Source organism: Balaenoptera borealis (genome assembly GCF_965194805.1).
Source record: "Balaenoptera borealis genome assembly, chromosome: 12".
NCBI classification, from domain to species: domain Eukaryota; kingdom Metazoa; phylum Chordata; class Mammalia; order Artiodactyla; family Balaenopteridae; genus Balaenoptera; species Balaenoptera borealis.
Window position 1 is genome coordinate 36184523 of NC_138869.1, and position 19898 is coordinate 36204420.

At 44.7% G+C, this 19898-nt stretch overlaps 1 protein-coding gene across 4 annotated transcripts in view; it reads left to right on the forward strand.

Annotated features, from left to right (window-relative positions):
* Nucleotides 1-17677, forward strand: part of IL17RD (interleukin 17 receptor D) — a 67622-nt gene extending 49945 nt beyond the window's left edge. Inside the window, exons 5-13 of one of the 4 annotated variants that reach the window (XM_082344758.1) lie at nucleotides 391-511; nucleotides 2798-2842; nucleotides 2928-3079; nucleotides 4313-4378; nucleotides 5260-5314; nucleotides 5816-5926; nucleotides 6721-6905; nucleotides 9273-10197; nucleotides 11468-17677. In XM_082344758.1, the coding sequence (XP_082200884.1) occupies nucleotides 391-511; nucleotides 2798-2842; nucleotides 2928-3079; nucleotides 4313-4378; nucleotides 5260-5314; nucleotides 5816-5926; nucleotides 6721-6905; nucleotides 9273-10197; nucleotides 11468-11580 (1773 nt within the window). In that variant the 3' untranslated portion in view covers nucleotides 11581-17677. Of the gene's footprint in view, nucleotides 1-390; nucleotides 512-2797; nucleotides 3080-4312; nucleotides 4379-5259; nucleotides 5315-5815; nucleotides 5927-6720; nucleotides 6906-9272; nucleotides 10198-11467 lie in introns of all 4 variants that reach the window. The other 3 variants (XM_082344759.1, XM_082344760.1, XM_082344761.1) reach the window with 3 other exon arrangements.
* The last annotated feature ends 2221 nt before the right edge of the window (nucleotides 17678-19898 follow it).

Below are 19898 nucleotides of genomic sequence, written 5' to 3' on the forward strand. Positions count from 1 at the left end.
GATCCTGCTCCGCACTCCCAGAAACCCTCCAGCACCTCTTGGTGGTAAACAAACACACCTCTCAGGTTACACGCTGGAGCAGCAGTCCTGGAAGGTGGCTTTGTGCCCTCAGGAGTGGATGTGGGCTCCTCCCCACCAACTGTGTGCCACAGCTTCATTGCCAAAGAACAGACAGCGGTGCCCATCTTCCTTTTCAGTTAGGGGTCCAAACCTAAACTTGGTCCAGAAAGGAAACTTTCTGGACTTCCTCCTTCCCCCGCCCGCCCAACACGTCCCCCAGCCCTAGAACTGCGTGTGCGTGACTGTCAGGGCAGACCGGAGCTCTCGCATGTAAGTGGAGGGGGTGGGTGATTTCTCCGTGACATCACGTGTATTTTTGTTCCCTTTTAGGGAGTGGAATCTCAACCTTTCCTGAATATGAAATTTGAAACAGATTACTTTGTAAAGATTGTCCCTTTTCCTTCCATTAAAAATGAAAGCAATTATCACCCTTTCTTCTTCAGAACCCGCAGTGAGTATGGTCTTTCCTGCCTGTTTCCCGTGGGGAGACATTTCTCCTGCTTTTAATGACTTTTTGACAGAGATGTGTTCAAGAGCACATGAAATACTAGTATGAAACTAGCATGGGGAAGAGAAAAAGCATCCAGAAAAGCAATTTTTAGAATTAAGATTTGGCCCAGGCAGTGTTCATCTAACCAGAGACACCCATTCCTGGCTTGTTCTGGAGTAGACATGGTGATTGATTTTTTTGAAGGTGCTGTAAGACAGCCATGTATTAAAATACTTTGATTTAAAAAAAAAACCAGAATAAAAAATATAAGTTGATTTCAAGGTAAAGGGTAGAGCATGAAATGATTCTATCGTGTACCTGTCATCAGGAGGGTGGCCTCTGTGAGTGATTGCCTGTCATTTTCAGGATTAGATTAAGAAAATTAAGCAGTATCCCTGAGGTTACCTCGTTCTAGAAAGTTTATTTATTTAACATTTATGTTAAATAAATGCTTTCCAAATATTAATGCTCTGTTCTAAATATTTTCCAAATACTAATGCAGTTTACCTCCATAACAACCCTACAAAGAATTTAATCTTACCATCCCCACTTATTAGATGTGGAATCACACATAGAGAGGTTAAAGGTCCTGTTGGGAGCTGGGATTTGAACCCCAAGGAGCCTGACTCTGGAGTACACACTCTCAAGCCAACCATGCTGGATTCCCTTCTCTGTCTGGCTCTCCCTTTCCATCTGTTCTGCACACAGTGTGGTGTGCCTTTCATCAGCCTGAATTGCTGATGAATTTGGTGCCCAGGCATTCTGGACCCCAGTGTTTCCCTCTTGCCTTCTTGGTCCGTCTTTCCAGGCCTTGGATGGTTGTCCAATCTGACACCCCCTCCTATGTGGCCTGCTTGCCGTCCTCATCCCTCTGTGATGTTTTTGTTCTCAACGCCAGCCTACATCCATGCTTCCCTTTGCAGAATTCTTACTCTGGTTGTTTTCTTCTTTTCTTTTTTTTTTTAAACTGTGGTTGTTTTCTATGCAGCAAAGTCATTTCATAACACTTGATTTCATTTTCTTAATTAAAATAAGATTCCATAGGGCAGAGACCATGTATGTTTTACAGCATCTTTCAATGCCTTACACATAACAACCAAATAGAGGATTCAAAGAATGTGTTTATGGAAATCTTGCCTAAATCAAAACTCGCCTACTTTAAGAATTAATTTTCCTCATTGGAATCAATGTCTATCTTGGGGTGAGGCAGGTGGTGTATTTATCACCATTTCATTGCATTGTGACCTTGATGCTGCCTTTGATTTTCTTGGCATTGTAAGATCATTTTCCAGAGGTTTCTCCCTGGGTTAGCAACATGGCATATAGCACCTCTCTTGTGTTTTTATCGCATTTAAATCCTATTTCAAAGCTACTGCCTTTGCTGCCTGGTTTTCAGTACTGGTGCTACTACTTAGTAGATGCCTGGATGTCATTTTTAGATTCCATCAAAAAGACTCCAGGGCTTCCCTGGTGGCGCAGTGGTTAAGAATCTGCCTGCCAATGCAGGGGACACAGGTTCGAGCCCTGGTCTGGGAAGATCCCACATGCCACGGAGCAACTAAGCCCGTGAGCCACAACTACTGAGCCTGCGCGTCTGGAGCCTGTGCTCCGCAACGGGAGAGGCCGCGACAGTAAGAAGCCCGCGCACCGCGATGAAGAGTGGCCCCAGCTCGCCGGAACTGGAGAAAGCCCTCGCACAGAAACGAAGACCCAACACAGCCAAAAATAAATTAAAAAATAAATTAATTAATTAAAAAAAAAAAAAGACTCCATCAAAAGTTAGAGTGCTAGCTAAGGTTAAAATAACCTCAAGATAAATTATCAGGATCACTCTAAAGTTCTTTTGTGCCTAAACAGTCTACAGTGGGGCAGGGGCTGGCGTTATTTCTATCTACAGCTAAAACAGAGCCCCCATGGGGCAGAAGCATGGACACAGATCTCGCTGCCTTTGGCTGTGGCCTTGAAATTATCTAATGCTTAAGAAGCTTTTAAAATCTGGCTGACTTTAATATTGTTTCCATTTATGTGGCATAAAGTGAACTGCATTAATACTTTTATATTGTACAATTCAAATTTTCATAAGATACAACTGGGCTATACTGAAAATCATTGTTGAGTTGATGCAGTTGATGCATTTTACATTCTTTCCAGCAATACCCAGTGCCATATATTTATATTGTATTGAATTGTTGGATGAGGAAAATGTCAAACTGTCCTAAAACTAAAAATATGCATCTTTCTTAATAGCCTGTGACCTGCTATTGCAGCCGGACAACCTGGCCTGTAAACCCTGTAAGTATAGCTGTCCTTGTCTGTCAAGTCTCTAGTGGTGTCGGGGCAGTCTCGGGATGCTCACTCTGGTCCTTCCTCCTCCCAGTCTGGAAGCCTCGGAACCTCAACGTCACCCAGCACGGTTCAGACATGCAGGTGTCCTTCGATCACGCACCCCATACCTTCGGCTTCCGTTTCTTCTATCTTCATTATAAGCTCAAGCATGAAGGACCCTTCAAGCGAAAGACCTGTAAACAGGTGAGCTGCTAGGTGTGCATAAGGAATACTCTGTGTTTTAAAATGACCCCTGGGGCCCTGGAATTTGGATGGTTCAATGTGAACATTAGGCTTTGTGGATTCTGAGCAGTCGGTAGATACTCCAGAGTGTTATCACTGGGTGCGTCTCAGGGCCATCCTGAGTCATCCCTCACTCCCTAGCTATCTCCACCCTAGCTGTCCCAGTGGTGATGTAGCAGATAAAGTATTACCAAGGAACTGAAACAATGAAGTAGTTGTGTTCTATTCTATGTTTTATTTTATTTTTAATATTTATTTATTTAGCTGTGCCAGGTCTTAGTTTTAGCATGCAGGATCTAGTTCCCTGACCAGGGGTCAAACCCGGGCCCCCTGCACTGGGAGCGCGGAGTCTTATCCGCTGCACCACCAGGGAAGTCCCTGTTCTTCCATATTTTAAGCATGAATCACGTGCTCGCTGTGTGCCAGTTACCAAGCTTTGTGGTCATTGAATCCTTACAGCTCAATGGAACAAAGCCTGCTGTTATCCCCACTTTAGAGCTGGGGAACCTGTGGCCCAGGGAGGTCACCTGGACTGCTGCTCAAGGCCTCACAGCTAGTAAGTGAAAAACACCACACCTAGGAGCCAAGCCACTAGCATGTCAGTGGCTAGTGATTTTACACAGAGGCCAAGGTGAAGAAATTCAGTAACCAAGTTCTTAAACTAGAGGTGGTCAGGAGGGGTGGGAAATGTTTCGTGGAAGTTCAAAAGACTGCTAGATTACCCCATGACAGCACCAAGAGAGGCTTTTGGTCATAGTGGCAGAAGTAGATGTGCTCCTGTGTGTCGAGTTTTGTTTTCCTGCTGGCTCTCACCTCTGTCACTGACCTTCCACTCAAGTTAAAATTATAGCAAATAAAATATGCACAAACGTGGAAGTGTAGTTTCTTTCCCCATCCTTTTATTAAGTAAAAGGTATCCTAATTGGTTTCTTTGTCTTCAAATAAAAAATTGCTGCTCAGGGCACCACCAGCCAAGCATAGAATATGACAGGGGTCCCCGGCTCTCCTGGACCTTTTATCAAAATGAAGTTCAGGTACCCTGGCAGATAAGCACAGTTGCTTTCTGTTCTGACATCTTCTGAAAACACGATTGAAACTGGTGGCAAGTCTCCTTCAGTTCTAGGACAGAAGAGAGGGGTCCTGATGACCTTTATCTAAGAAGAAAGTTTTAAAGTGTTACTTGTTTCTTTGCAGGAGCAAAATACAGAGACAACCAGCTGCCTCCTTCAAAATGTATCTCCTGGGGATTATATAATTGAGGTACGTACAACTCAAGAAAGCCCTATTATTTTTATTTTTTAAAAATTTTATTGAAGTATAGTTGATTTACAATGTTGTATTAATTTTTGCTGTACAGCAAAGTGACTCAGTTATACATATATATATTCTTTTTTTTTTTAATTTTTAAAATTTTTTGGCTACGCTGCATGGCGTGTGGGATTTTAGTTCCCTGACCAGGAATTGAACCCATGCCCCCTGCAGTGGAAGCATGGAGCCCCAAACACTGGACTGCCAGGGAATTCCCTGTATATTCTTATTTATTTATTTATTTATTTATTCATTCATTCATTCATTTATTTATTTATTGACTGCGTCGGGTCTTAGTTGCGGCACGTGGGATCTTTCATTTTGGCGTGTGAGCTTCTCTCATGGGCTCCAGAGCGCAGGCTCCAGAGCGCGTGGGCCCTGTAGTTGTGGCACGTGGGCTCTCTAGTTGAGGTGTGCAGGCTCAGTAGTTGTGGGCTTAGTTGCCCCACGGCATGTGGGATCTTAGTTCCCCGACCAGGGATTGAACCGGCATCCCCTGCCTTGGAAGATGGAGTCTTAACCACTGGACCACCAGGGAAGTCCCTATATTCTTTTTCATATTCTTTTCCGTTATGGTTTATCACAGGATATTGAATATAGTTCCCTGTGCTATACAGTAGGACCTTGCTGTTTATCCATCCTATATATATTAGTATTGGTTGGTATATATAGAGATGTATCTGACTATTAATATCTAATCTCAGCTTGAAAATGATCACAGGCCGCAGCAGCTCTCCTCTCCCTCGCCCCACTGCCCACAGATGGAAGAATGAATGAAATCTGTTGAGATGCTATCACTTAAAAAAAGTAATACAGCATCCTCTGTTTTGCAGCTGGTGGATGACACTAATATGACAAGAAAAGTGATGCATTATGCCTTAAAACCAGGTAAGATTTTGTTTGTTTGTTGGAAATGCTGCCTCTGGACTACAGAGTGGACCAAGGTATTCGATACTTTCTGTACTTCATGGTTTACAAAAAGAAAACACTTGAGCTCCTCACTCTTAAATGATGTTCCATCAAATCTGACTTTCCTTCCACCCTAAAGTTGATGCCCGGAAGATCAAAGCCAGGGTGTTGTGTGTGTTGCTGGGACTAAATAAATAGTCAATTGTCCTCAGAAGAAAAGTGGCGGGAGGGGAGATCTCCCTAGGCAAATTCTCACTCAAAGGTATTTATTGTCTCAGCAGACTCGTAACTACTGAATTGTCTTCTACAGTCTTTTAAAATGAATACTTTTATAATCACCAAATCAGTACCAGAGAAAAATGGTCAAGGAGTCTTAGAACCTGTTATGTGGCTTATGTTTAAAAATGAAAAAAAAAATTGTTTCTCTTTGAACCTGTTATATTGCTTAAGTCTAAAATCCTTCCCTTTGAAATTTCCCAGTGCATTCCCAGTGGGCTGGGCCCATCAGAGCTGTTGCCATCACTGTGCCGCTGGTTGTCATATCGGCATTTGCGACGCTCTTCACGGTGATGTGCCGCAAGAAGCAGCAAGGTATATCTTTGTGTGGTGTGTGCTTCCCATGTTGGCAGGTCTAGGGCCAACAGAGGGAGACCGGGAGCACTTGGTCCCTCCAGGCAGGCGGCTGGGAAGCCACACAGCTCCTGCAGTGAGCTCCCTGGCTGCTATAGTTCCCAGAATTAAAAAATTTGACTTTTAACCTCAGGAGCCACTAAAAGGACAGGCATACTTTTCTTCTCAAACTCAGGATGGTAAATTCAAGAGCGTAAAGGAAGACTAAAGGTGTGCGTAAGGGGAGAGGTAGGGCTTTATCACTTACAAAAGTCTGACGTCGGGAGGGAAGCTTCTGGGGAACTTAGAAATGTATCTTAATCTGAGTGGCGGTTACACAGGTGTATTCTTAGATAAAATTTAGTGAGATGTACTCTTAAGATTTATGGACTTTACCTTTGTAATTTGTACAAAAAAAAAAAATCTCTTCAATGAAAGTTTTTTTGTTTTAAAGAAGGTCACCTCTGCTGATGCTTAATGATCCTAGTAGGTGCACTCAGTTGCAAGAGGGTGGGGTGGTGCTGCAGTGCTCTTGGCTTGCCCAAGGTCAATTTCAGGTGAAGAACAAATTTTGTCCATTTTTGGCTCCACTGGAGAAACCAGCTGTCCCATTCCCAGAGGTGGTGACCCAAGGGGCTGGTGGAATTAGGGAGCTGGGAGTGTTCTAGGTGACATGGTGACCCTTGTTTCTTGAAGACAGCATTAGGTCCCGAGTCGTAGGGAACAGGACAGAGCTTTGCTCGTGGCCGCCAACCCTATCTTCTTTCCCACTTTAGAAAATATATATTCACATTTAGATGAAGAGAGTTCTGAGTCCTCCACGTACATCACAGCACTTCCCAGGGAGAGGCTCCGGCCACGGCCCAAGGTCTTCCTCTGCTATTCCAGTAAAGATGGCCAGAATCACATGAACGTTGTCCAGTGTTTTGCCTACTTCCTCCAGGACTTCTGTGGCTGTGAGGTGAGGAATCTAAAGTCTTTTCTCTTTTTCTGGGTGGGACATGTGCTAAATGCCTAGCTTCCAAACTAGGGTCAGCCTTGCACTCTTCTTTCAGTCTGGCCTCCCCATCACCAGCACTAACTGTTTGCTGACACTTAGTTCTAACCCTGACATACTCCTGCTCAAAAGCCTTGAGTGGCACCCACCTGGCAGGAAGTGTTTTAAGCATTAAAAAGACCTTGGGGGAATGGGGAACAGGATGGTGGAGGAAATGGCAGCTGCCCTGGGAGCGTGCAATGGGGCCGGTGGGAGGAGGTCACTCAAGACATCCTGGAGAGCACTGGAGGGTCAAAGAGAGAGAATGGCAAGTAAAGAGGCGAGTTTAGACAGTTTTTGGGGGGAGCTTGGCTAATAAGGGAAAACAATAATATGTTAAGTACTCAGATGGTCTTCTCTGGTTTCTTGCCTGTTCTCTTGAGTTAAGCTGTTAATATGTAGCTTTTCTATAATGTCATAGTGTTCGTTTTAGAGTGAAGTTTGAAGCTCTCATGGAAGGCACACTGTTTCTTACAAATGCAAGAATTGTACAATAATTGTGTAATTGGAAGTTATTTGTGCTTTGAAACTGAGGACTGGTGGGTTTCTTAGACTCTCTCCACATGGTGAGGCTGTCCCCTAGTGTCAGTTAAGCATGTTTACAAGGCTGGCCGGGTTTCCTAATATATGAAGGTCTAGACGTTGGCAGATCAGCCTGCGTACTGAAAAACTGGTGTGGACCCACAGACGGCACACAGTCTTCAGATACTGACAACCCTTTTGCTCTACTTTGTAAGTGACTAGCCTCGGGGGTGGGGGGAAACCTTCCAGTTATGAGTGTAATAGAAAATTTGGAAACTAGAAAAGGATGACAGATTTCAAAATGGATGGTAATCTTAACCTGGAGAATAGAGGAACCACAGTTAAAACTGCTGTATTTCCTTCCAGTCTTTTTCTGCATAGATGAACTCATACATATAGTTTTGCATTTTGGATGGATTGGAATTATTTTTTTCTGTCTCTTCACTCAGTAACTTTTTACACTCTTAGCAGTTCTCTGTAAACAGCAGTTTTAAACAGACTCTTGATCCATATTAATGATTCACCTTAATTGAGTTTTTTCAAATTGTTAAACATCTCATTATTTCAATTTTGCCCCATTCCAGTGGTAGATACCTGGAAATGGAATTGCCGGGTCAGATAGGAACATTTTTAAAGTGCTTGGTATATATTCCCAGTTAGCTTTCAGAATGCATAATGTTAGCGAGAATTAAGGAAAATGTAAGACAATTCAGGATTATTTTCAGCAACTGGATGGATGTTGGGGGCTTTCTTCCCTTGGTAACACTTTAGAGCAGAAGAGGAAGGCAATGTCATTTCAGAGCCCCCTTCCACATAAGGGACTGTGGCTGCCACGTTCGGGCATAGGCACTGAGAGTTAATTTCTGAACTACAGAAGGAAAGAGGCTGATACAATTGCCGAGACGTTTTCAGCAGAATCAGATGAAGATGGTCTGAGAAGGTGAAGCCCTCTGAGGGGCCACGCATACCTTGTGTTCTTTTCTTTGTCAGTGCCCCACCCCAAACTCCCTATGAGACCTCCCCTTGGGGTTAAAGGCCTCGTAGGGGCCTCGTAAGGATGTGGCCCTATAGACTGCTGAGAAGTGGTGAGAGGTGCCGGTCACTCCAAGTGAGTGAACCAGAATGGCCATGTTACGGCAGCTCATCACCTTCCTCTCCATGCACTGATCACCTGGTAAACAGCAGGCTGACCCCAGGGCTGTGTGAGAGGCCAGGGAGGTCCTCTTTGTCAGTCACACTCTGTCATTGAGTCAGCCAGCAGCATGGGTGGGTGACTCTGGCCTCCAGACCTGAACCCCATTTCCCAGCCCACTTTGAGATCCCTCACCCACACCCTTCTATCACCACCTTCCAGTTCTCTCTCCAGGATCTGCCCCCCATCCAGGCAGCCTCACTCATCAGATAGACCCACCCCCACTGCCTCTGTATTCCATGCTCCCTATCACACTCTAAGTCAGTTGAAGGCCCCACATGTGATATGTAACTTTGGTGGGTTGCTAGACGCTCTGTGCTTCTGTCTCTTCACTTGTAGGGTGGGAGTGGTAACGATCCCACATTATGCTAAAATGAGGGCATGATACAGAGGGCCTGTGTGTGACGGTCGCCCATGGAATGTTAGCTGTTCCTTGGAACTGGGCAACCCGAAGCCTGCATATAGCAGTGCTAGTAATGATTTGGGGCAGATGATGTGCCCTTCTTGTAACATTCCCATTCCTGTCACTCGACTCTCTAAGCTGTATAGGTGAGTGAGGTTCCCTGTTCACTTTCCAGGTCACTCTGGACTTGTGGGAAGACTTCAGCCTCTGCAGAGAAGGGCAGAGAGAATGGGTCGTCCAGAAGATCCACGAGTCCCAGTTCATCATCGTGGTGTGTTCCAAAGGCATGAAATACTTCGTAGACAAGAAGAACTACAAGCACAAAGGAGGCGCCCGAGGCTCGGGGAAAGGGGAGCTCTTCCTGGTGGCCGTGTCTACCATTGCTGAGAAGCTCCGCCAAGCCAAGCAGAGCTCATCCACGGCGCTCAGCAAGTTCATCGCCGTCTACTTCGATTATTCCTGTGAGGGAGACGTTCCTGGCGTCCTGGACCTGAGCACCAAGTACAAACTCATGGACCACCTTCCCCAGCTCTGCTCCCACCTGCATTCCCAGGACCTCAGCCCCCAGGAGCCTGGGCTGCACCCCGGACGCATTAGCAGGAGGAACTACTTCCGGAGCAAATCGGGCCGCTCCCTATACGTCGCCATTTGCAACATGCACCAATTTATCGACGAGGAGCCTGACTGGTTTGAAAAGCAGTTCGTTCCCTTCCATCTCCCCCCACTCCGCTACCGGGAACCGGTTCTGGAGAAGTTTGACTCAGGCTTGGTTTTAAACGAAGTCTTGTGCAAGCCAGGGCCGGAGAGTGAGTTCTGTCTCAAGGCCGAGGCCGCCGGCTCCGGGGCGCCGGCCGACCCGCGCTCTGAGGGCCCGGACGAAGACGCGGAGGCCGGGCCCGTTCCAGGCGCCAACGCGGTAATGCGGCCCCTGCTGCACGCGGTGAAAGCTGCCGGCCCCTCGGACATGCCACGGGACTCGGGCATCTACGACTCGTCCGTGCCTTCGTCCGAGTTGTCCCTGCCCCTGATGGAAGGGCTCTCCACGGACCAAACGGAGACGTCTTCGCTGACGGAGAGCATGTCGTCCTCATCAGGCCTGGGTAAGGCGCGCGGAGCCGGGAGGGTCGGTGGGTCGGGTTCCTGATGCAGACCACGGCCTTGCTCCATGAGTCCAAAATCCAGGAAAGCTTTTTGCTAATTTCGGTGCAAATTTATTTGGCAGCCCGATAGGAAGTAACAAAACTCCATGCATAGTCTCTGCTGATCCCAGGTAACGGGAATGTTCACATGTGTGAGCTGCAAAAATACTGTTGATAAATTATGGTGAGCTGCCTGGTACCATCTTATGTAATATACAGTATGTTCATTATATCGCCTTTCTAAACTGTGAAAACATCTGAATGCCAAAACACACTGGGCCCGGGACTTCCCTGGTGGTCTAGTGGTTAAGACTTCACCTTCCAATGCAGGGGGTGCTGGTTAGATCTCTGGTCAGGGAGCTAAGATCCCACATGCCTCGTGGCCAAGAAAACCAAAACATAAAACAGAAGCAATATTGAAACAAATTCAATAAAGACTTAAAGAAAAAAAAGACAATACTGTAAAACAAAACAAAACAAAACCAAACACATTGGTCCCCAGGGGTGTCAGATGAGGGTCTGTGGACCTGTATCTTTGTTGGAACTTGTGGTGTTCACCACCCACCACCTTCCCAAGTCTTTAAAGCCACATGTATTGAACCCGGGGTTCACAGGGCACAGTATTCTCTCCATCCTAGCTCAGCACCGGCTCCAGGTAGGAGGGCCCGCTTCCCCAGGGAACCCTCACAGGATGCTGTCTGGAGCTACTCTTACTGTGCCTATGACTAGTTGGAGTCATGCATGCAAACCCTGGATCCTCAGCTAAGGGAACTAGAACCTGTTAGCAGGATGAGAATGCCCAGTCTTTTTTTTTTTTTTTTTTAAATTAATTAATTAATTAATTTGTTTTTGGCTGTGTTGGGTCTTCGTTTCTGTGCGAGGGCTTTCTCTAGTTGCGACAAGCGGGGGCCACTCTTCATCGCGGTGTGCGGGCCTCTCACTATCGTGGCCTCTCTTGTTGCGGAGCACAGGCTCCAGATGCGCAGGCTCAGTAGTTGTGGCTCACGGGCCCAGCCACTCCGCGGCATGTGGGATCCTCCCAGACCAGGGCTCGAACCCGTGTCCCCTGCATTAGCAGGCAGAGAGAATGCCCAGTCTTGAGCTGACTGGGATGCCTGCCTCACTTGTACAGAGTGTGTGGTTCAAACCCAGATCCAGCTTCGTTCTGGCCTGAGCGTCCAGCCCACTGAAGTGCAATGACGTGTGGTTCTGCCCTCTCTTCTTTTCTTAGGTGAGGAGGACCCTCCCGCCCTTCCTTCCAAGCTCCTCGCCTCTGGGGCATGCAAAGCAGAACCTGGTTGCTGCAGCTACACTGGTGAACTCCACGCGGTCGCTCCTTTGTAACAAAACGAAGAGTCTAAGCATTGCCACTTTAGCTGCCGCCTCACTCTGGTTCCCCAGCTCGTCTCTCTGGGTATGTGGCCCACTTGGAGCTGAGGTCTCTTACAAGGATATTCAGAATGAAATTCTGGCCAGTACTTGCTGTCCTTGCCTCTCTTCTCTACCAGGTATATTGGCAGTCTCCAGTTTTCTGAAACCATGTGGAGCTCTGAAAGGCATGTCCATTATGCCTGACAGCAGCTTGCCATGTTGGGTCGGACTGGATTAGAGCCAATTCTGAGAGGTAGGGAGGAAACATGTAAAGAGAAACAGGAAAATACCCACACTGATTGTTCAGACTTAATTTATCTGTGCAAACTTTGCCTATTCACTATTGGCTACTTTGATTTGAAATGCTTTGTGGAAAAAGCACTTTTGATGCCACTACAGCCACGGAAATCAAGTGCCAGTCTCTCTGGAATCCATGTTGTTATAGATGATGTTCTTTTCCATTTTTGATGTGGAATTTATGATACCATTTACAATGCCATGGGTGTTAAAAAAGCTCTGAGTCAAAGGTCAAGAAGGTGACTGAATATTCAATCACCTTTCATAAAAATGAGTTTTTATGTATTAGCGGATGGCATATCTGGCTGAGGAGGGAGCCGCAGGGCCAGGCTGACCATCTAGACCGTTCTTTCTGAGATGGGTTGGTCAACGTGCAGAAGGCACCAGGGCCACATCTTGATCTGAATAGGCATCATGGAGGGGCCAGATCTCCCTGTGAGGTTTCCCGTGGTTATATTTACTGTGCTGAATCTCAGATGTTGGTGCCTGGAAGTTTATTTTTAAGAGGCTGATACCCAACTGGGCTGTATTACTGGAAGTTGTAATTTTTGCTTTGGTTGGCCTCTGGTCTAAAGCTGTGTCCGGAATGTTAGGGATCAGAATCCACTGACATACGGCAGTAGGTGGAGGTGGTAGTCACTTAATCTGCTGAACTTGTTTTGACTAACGACAAACCTCTTTTTAAGAAGGTGAAAAGGAAGGGATTGTTACAAAGATGAGAGTGCTCTTTGAGTACCATCTTTGGAAGACATGGGGCCTGAAATCATTAAATTCTTGAATCTTAAAGTACTCCCCCCACAGCCCAGCCTGTGAATCAGGTTTCACTTTGTTTTTGTTGTACTTACCCAATGAAAGATTTGTCTCTTGTGCTCCATTCTGCCAAAAATAGGTATTGAGAACTTAAGAGGAAAGAATTTGCTTTAAAAAGGAGAAGTAAATGTTCTGTTTTTATGAATGACTTCTGTACAGAATTTTTGTTTCCAAAGGGAAAATACTTGTTCCCTCCTCCTCCCCATGACCTTGAGGGGGAGTGAGTGTCTTTTTCCACCTTCTTCATAGATGCTGCTGGATTTTGGCACCCTGTTTTCTTAGCACCCCTACCAGGGACCCTGGTTTTCACTGCTTCACCAAATAGGACCAATGTTAAGCGGGGACACTGAGAAACATCCCAAGGCGGGGTGGGAAGTAGGGAGGGCAGGACTTTTCCTTCCAGGCTCATGCCCAGCAGGTGGGGAAGGGAAGGTTTCTGCCCCTGATGGAAAGAAGAGGTTTGTGTTTATCTTTGATGCAAATGCCACACTCCCTGCTCTGTAAAGGCAGCTGGCAGCTTCTTGGGAGAAGAACGTGCTTGTCTGTTCTCTGGCATCAAGTTTCCTGCAGCTGCTCTGAGGGAGAGACAAGTGGGCTGCAGAACTGTCTCCCCCATAAAACCAGGCATCTTGTTGGAGAAGAGATGTTCCATGTTGTCACCGTGGAATCTGAGATGAGCACAGAGCTCCTGCCCACACGTGACTGTCCTGCCATTCCATTGTTGGCATATGTTCTGTGAAGGAGATTGGTCAGTCCTATTACTGTACGAAAATTCACTTTGGAACATTTTCAGAGTGATTTCTTATTGAAGCCAAGAAATGGTGCATGCCCCAAAGGAACCATTAGGTGCTGCCTTAGGATAGATACTCAACTTTGCACATGAAAGGAGGCATCTCTGAGAAAGTGGCCCCAGGGACAGCGTGGAGGACTGGAGAGGAAACATCAACTGGGCTCCATGAACGAGGGCAGAGAGCTTGCTAAATAAACTCACTTATTATGAAAATAGAAGGGAAAATTGTGATAGTCCAAAAATCAGGTGATGCTTTAGTTTAGATTTAGGGTTTGGGTACTTATTTTGAAATACGAATGATTGTGATGTTCAGCAGAATCAAACTCTATTTTACCAAGTATTGAAACGACAGTATGAATGCCCAACTCTGAATAGTTGAGGAGTTCAACTTCCCAGTTTTGCCATATTAGTTTCACTTTTTTTTTTTTAACCCTCCCCGTCTCATGCCGGGAATAAAACATTTATTTTAAGCAGAGCTGCATTTTTGACTCAACAAATGGAGTGGACAGTGAAAATGATAGGACAGAATTCAGATAAAGGTTCTGCCAAGTCACAGACTTTTAGACATTGGGGAAACAAGAACTAGAATATAGGGATGATCTCAATGAAAGGCCTTCATCCTGAGAGTAAAAGGCTCTGTGGCTCTGATGGTGTCCTCTGTACAGGAGACCAGTGCAGGTAGTTGAAGTTAGGGAGCTAGTTGTTTATCTTAACTCACCAACGCCCTACACATCTGACGCATCTGACACATTAGCATTTGACACAGTCAGCTTTGCTAAGAGAGTGACCAGGAGGTGAAAGCCCAGGAAAAGGTGTGTTCTTCTCTCAGGTCAGCTACAAGCAACAGGGACTACCTGGATGGGCCCAGCCCAGTCATACTGGGGCAGGAGTCCTCTAGAGGGCTGAGTCCTGGGCCTTTGAGGCATATTGCTCTCCAGAGAGAATGAGAAGTCATTCAGGTCCAGGCCCAGGTACTTAGGCGGGTGACCCAGCCAGGTAATAGTATTTTGAGCCCAAAATGAGATGGGGCAATAAGTCATCAGACAGAGTTTTTGATTGACATATTAATAATAACTGAGGACAGTCCCAGATCAGAAGTTCAAAAAATGTCCTAGGCAATGATGACATCGTTGGAATCAATATATAGTAATTTAAGTTCATGTATGTTTGTCAAAATTTAGTCGTGCTACTTTATAGCTACTAGTGTCATTTTTAAAAAACCCTAGTCTCAGGTTACCTCATTTAAGCGCAAATAAACAGGAAAACTGTCCCCCCAAAGTTGTGGGGTTATGTGATTTTCAGGACTTTTCCTTTTTTCAGAGTTGAGTATCTTTTCCTTTAAAAGAGACAAAGGAAGGAAAAGGCTATTTTATTCCCGGAGAAGAAATGTCGCACTTTCCTCCCTAAAGAGAGAAAACCCTGCAGTCCCCAACCACCTCAACACTAATTTGGCTCTTTGGCTCTTTATTGGAGGGAGGTGGACAATGCCAATGAGAAGATTATTAGCCTTTTCTTTTTTATATTGTTGGTAAAGAGTGCTGCTCTTATTTAACAGGTGCTGTTCCTTCAGGGGGCCCCACTGTAGCAAGTGTAATGATAAATAAGGTGTGATGATAAATGGCAGTGACATGCTCTCTCAGTGTCAGAGAGACAATAGGGCATAGTGGGGACTGTGGCAAATGGACACCCGCTGTCCCACCTGCAGGGAGCAGCCAGTCCAGTCAGTTGCGACCATGCAGTGTTTCCTGATTGTCCCATTTTTCAAGAGAACCTGAGAATCTGGATGTTTATATGAAAAATTCTGATTTTTTTTAGTATTGGCAACTAAATTTAAAAAAATTTTTAAATTGAATTCAGGCCCAACGGGACAGATGGGTGGACCTGATTTGGCCCGCTAGCTGTCAGTTTGCCCCCTCTACTTAAAAGATTTGAAAAGAAAGGCATCCATGATAATTACAGATGTCTGGTGCCACCAGAAAATGCTCTTGCTAAATGCAGCCGGGAGCTAGATTGCTTTTTTTACCCATTGCTCCCCTAAAGAAATTTGATATGATTGTGAATATATTTGAAATCTTTTGATTGCTTCTTCACACTTCATGATGTCTTAAGAAAAAGGCAAGCCAGTTGTTAATTTCAAAATCAGATCTGTGTTCTCCCAATTTAAAAAATATGACACTTGGAGCAATTTCATTTAAACTCCACAACCTGAAGGACCTTATTTATAGTTTTAGCTCTTGGCTTAATCACTGTTTTAGATGATGTGTAATTCTGAGCTTAAGCCAAGACCTAATAAGGAAAGCAGGCATTGTGAAGGTAGGGCAAGGAATCCTGAGTGTCCACTAGAGCCAGGTATGCTTTGTCTTCTGTTTTAAATGATCTGTGAATTGATCTGTTTTGGAGGTGTGCAACTGTATATGGAGATATCAGTTAGGAGTCCTTATGGGTGTTGGGTCATCCTTGCTATATCACCTCCTTTCCAGGGCCAGGGTGAAAATAAAAGGAAGTCTGATTGTAAGCCAATAGCTTTGATTCCGATTTCAGAGCTTTGTGGGTGAGAGAAAGTTTGAATTATCTGGCGTGTACCCCCCTGGTGTCAGACAGAGCTGTTCATGAATTATTTCAGACATGTGGCTGTGGATGGGATTCTGGATTTTCAGTGAAGGAGAGTCTGTAACCTACCCTGCTGATCAGATAGTTCTTTGTACATCTTCCTTATAGAAATTCAAACCAGCCTTCTTTTGTTCAGCATGTAGTGGAAAAAGAACAGCTGGTCACCTTCCGTGTATTTGAAAACGACAGTGAAGTCATCGCTCTGGTGTTTTTATTTCAGTGATAAATAATCCCACCCCTACTCATTCCTCACAGCTCTTGTTTTCCAAGGGCTTAATAATTTTCACTGCTCTTCTGTTTCTCAGCTTCACACTCAGTTTAGTTGCCCAAATAGAAGGTGGTGCCTTATTCACATTGGTGCCTTGTGAAGGCCAAGCTCAGGATGGGGATTAACAGAGAAATTCTTATGTACCCTGCTTCTCTTACTACTTAAAAATACAAAGGCACTTTTAAAAAATGGTATATCACCTAAATTCATTTTGTGAGTTGATTACCACAATTTTTTTTCTTGGCAGTAGTCTTCTATCATATATGGGGTTTTTTCCCCTTTTGTGTTCAAACACTTGGTGCTTATTCCTGATGTGTCTAATGTCATTCCTGAGCTTCTTCAAGATACTCTTCAAGACCAGCTCTTACCTTCTGAGTGGCAACCACCCCTCACTTCCAATTTTGGATTCTATTTTTATGTATCTCTAGACATTACCTTTAATTCATGACTCACAGTATTATTAAATGGTGCAGACTTCAGATTAGCCACAGGTGAAATAGCAGTTGCTAAGGGCTAATTTACTAAGAGGTCGAGTGAGGACCTCTTGGGAATTTTGGTCAGTTGTCTTCCCTCCTGCTCTTCAGCTCCTCTCCAAAATTCAGCGAGGACCACAGACTCCTCAAAGAGCTTTTCCATTTCTAAAGGGCTGGAGCCATAGCTCTGAATTGACCAAGCACTGTGGTTTGCACAAGCAGAAGTCTGACAAAAGCAAACCATTATGACTGCATATGTGATGCTTTATCAAAGACAATTTCAGTTGAGAAGATCAAAGAAGCTATCTTCTGTTTGTATGTGACATAGACAAAGTTGGCTGCTCCAGTCATTAGACAAAAAGTTACAATTGGATGATGCTAATGTGTAATCGTATGTTATTTTTAACAAGCATCTTTTTTCTGTCTTAAGAAAAAAATGTGAGTTTGGAGAGAGCAAAAACTTTTGTAAAAACCAAATGTATTCATTTAGAGAGTAGGTAACTTCTATTTTCACTGTTGGTTTGTTTTTTTTTTTGTTTTTCACTGCAGAAGCTCCCTGTTACTATGTTCTGGGGGGAAAGCCTGTGGAACAGTGGTTATTGCCATTGTCTGTGTTTCATCTTTAAGTTTCTCTTTTGTGAGGTTTGGTGGAATAGTGAGCACTGACTGGCAGACTGTAGCAGTATGCTATATTTTTACATTGAAAATGTTATCATCTTATTTGATTTGTACATAACTCTGTAAATAGTAGACCACAGCTGACATTTGTAAAATGTTTTTGTACCGTAGAATTTCTGAATCAAATAAAATGTTTTAAGATTGTGGTGGCTCATTTTTCTAGATCGTGTTTCCTATTTCCTGAATAGCTGGGATTCCTAGCACAATTTTCTGTGGGCTCTCCCTCTGAGAAGGAGAGAGATTATGCAGGGTGAGGAGGCCAGGGTGGCTGGTCTGTCTTGTACTTTAGAGAAAATGAACCTGCTGCCCTTGACCATTTACCTCCCCCTCCATTGGGCAGGTGCCTGTTGTCTCCATGGCGTCTGGAGCAGGGACAGGGATACTTACCTCAAGGAGACATTTGACTCTCAGAACAATGGACTTTCTTTGCAGAAATTTGAAATTTGAAAAGAAGTTGATGGACACTGAAATTTGGGAGCCACAAATTTCCTGTCATTCAGAAAGAAGAAGGTGCCTGTTCATTCTTCCGACAGAAGTTCTCTCATCTCCTGTGCGCCCGATGCTCTGTAAGTTAAATTCTTGGTGTACATCAACTTTGGGGTCTCATTTTTGAGATTCTGAGGCCCAGAATTGGGTAGCTTTGCCGAGGGCACAAGGAAGAAGTCAGCAGCACTGGGACTCATACGTCTGATTGAATGAATCATCCTTACTCCTAATCAATGGGCTGTACCGTTTCTCAACATAATTTATAAGGAGAAGAACGAACCTTGAGTAGCAAGTTACAGTGAATTGGTTTCCTCCTCAATCCAAATACTGAGAGTAAATCTGGTTTAGAGGTTAAGCAGATGGATCTAAAAGGACTCCATTGGAAGAATCTCATTAGGCAGATACTGCAGTAAGTGAATTCCTCTTTTCTGTTAGTGGGGAAAAATAATCCTCTTTGGATAGCACAAGAAGCCCTAATTTTTACCATGGTATTAGAAAGCAGAGTCCGTTTTTGCAGCTGTTTAGGGTTCTTATAATTGTCAACATTTCTGGGACCTCACCGCTGGTTTTATTTACTTTGTTTTAGAAATGCAAACTTTAGGGGTAGCAAAGACCAGCTTCCCCTTGCAGACTTTAGTTAGAAAACATTTTTAATTTTGGTTTACTTGAATAAGAGACTACAGGCAATAAGCTAAGCAGGTGGATGAGAGGGAGACATAAATTATACCTTCACTGTCTTAAGCATAGTGAGTCCTTAATAAATACCTGTTTTCTACCCCTACCCCCAGCATACCCTGTCCTCTCTGTCTACAGGAACAGAATCAGAAGTGGTCCAAGAATAGGATAGATAGAGGATGCAATGGAGGGAGGGAAGGATACAAACATGGGGTAAGGCCTTTTGCAATAAGATAAAATTTAAATCTCGTCTTTGAGATTAAGGAAAAATAATGCAAGATCAGTGGGCTTGGCTCCCTGGCCTCTTTTCTGGAGGGGTTTTACACCATCTTTCACATTTATAGGTGATAAAATCTTTTGACAATATTTACTGTATTTGAGAGCCTAAAGAGTGTACTGGGGACACAGTAATGAATAAGATATACATGATCCCTGCCGTCTTAACTCCACCTCTTTCTAAGTATGGAACTGTGGGCAAATCACCTAATTGCTCTGAGTCTCAGTTTTTTCATCTGTAAGGTGGGACTAATACCCACCACATTGGGTTATTGTGAAGCTTAAATGAGCTGGGATGTATAAAGCACCCATGGCCATGCTTGGCAAGTGCTAGACACATGGTAAATAGTGGCTATTATTCATTTTGTGGAAGAGCAGGTCTTGGACTATTTGGGAGCCATATGGACATGGGTGGGAGACAATTCCCTGTTGATAGGCGCTTCAGCCCAGGGATTTTGTCAGATGTGAAGTTAAATCATCTCTTTCCCCTAGGAGAAGAGGGTGTGTCTGCATCTGACTGTTTTGGGAGGAAGGGATGGGGCTTGGGGAGGGGGAGGTGCTCCTAGCAAAATTAAAGTTAGGCAGGAACCCTGGGCTTCTTAATAGTTGACTGTACAGAGCCTGTGACAGTTGACTGTGTACTCAGATCTGCTAATGTCCCATTTACCAGGCTCCATTTTCCCTGGTCATCTTTCAGCCCCTATAGAGACAGACATTTTTCTGAACTTGCTGCTTCAAGGTCCCTGTGCCAGATGACCACGCCCTGCTCTGGATGTGAACAAAAGCAGGGATTGTTTCTCTAACTGACTATCAATTTGTGCTCAGGGGAATTTTCCAAGTTTTAGAAGCTGGAGGGGGGGCAGAGATAAAGTAATGGTCCTCCAGGATGAGGACGGCTCTTCCTGGTCTTTCCTGCTCTTGCTGGTCA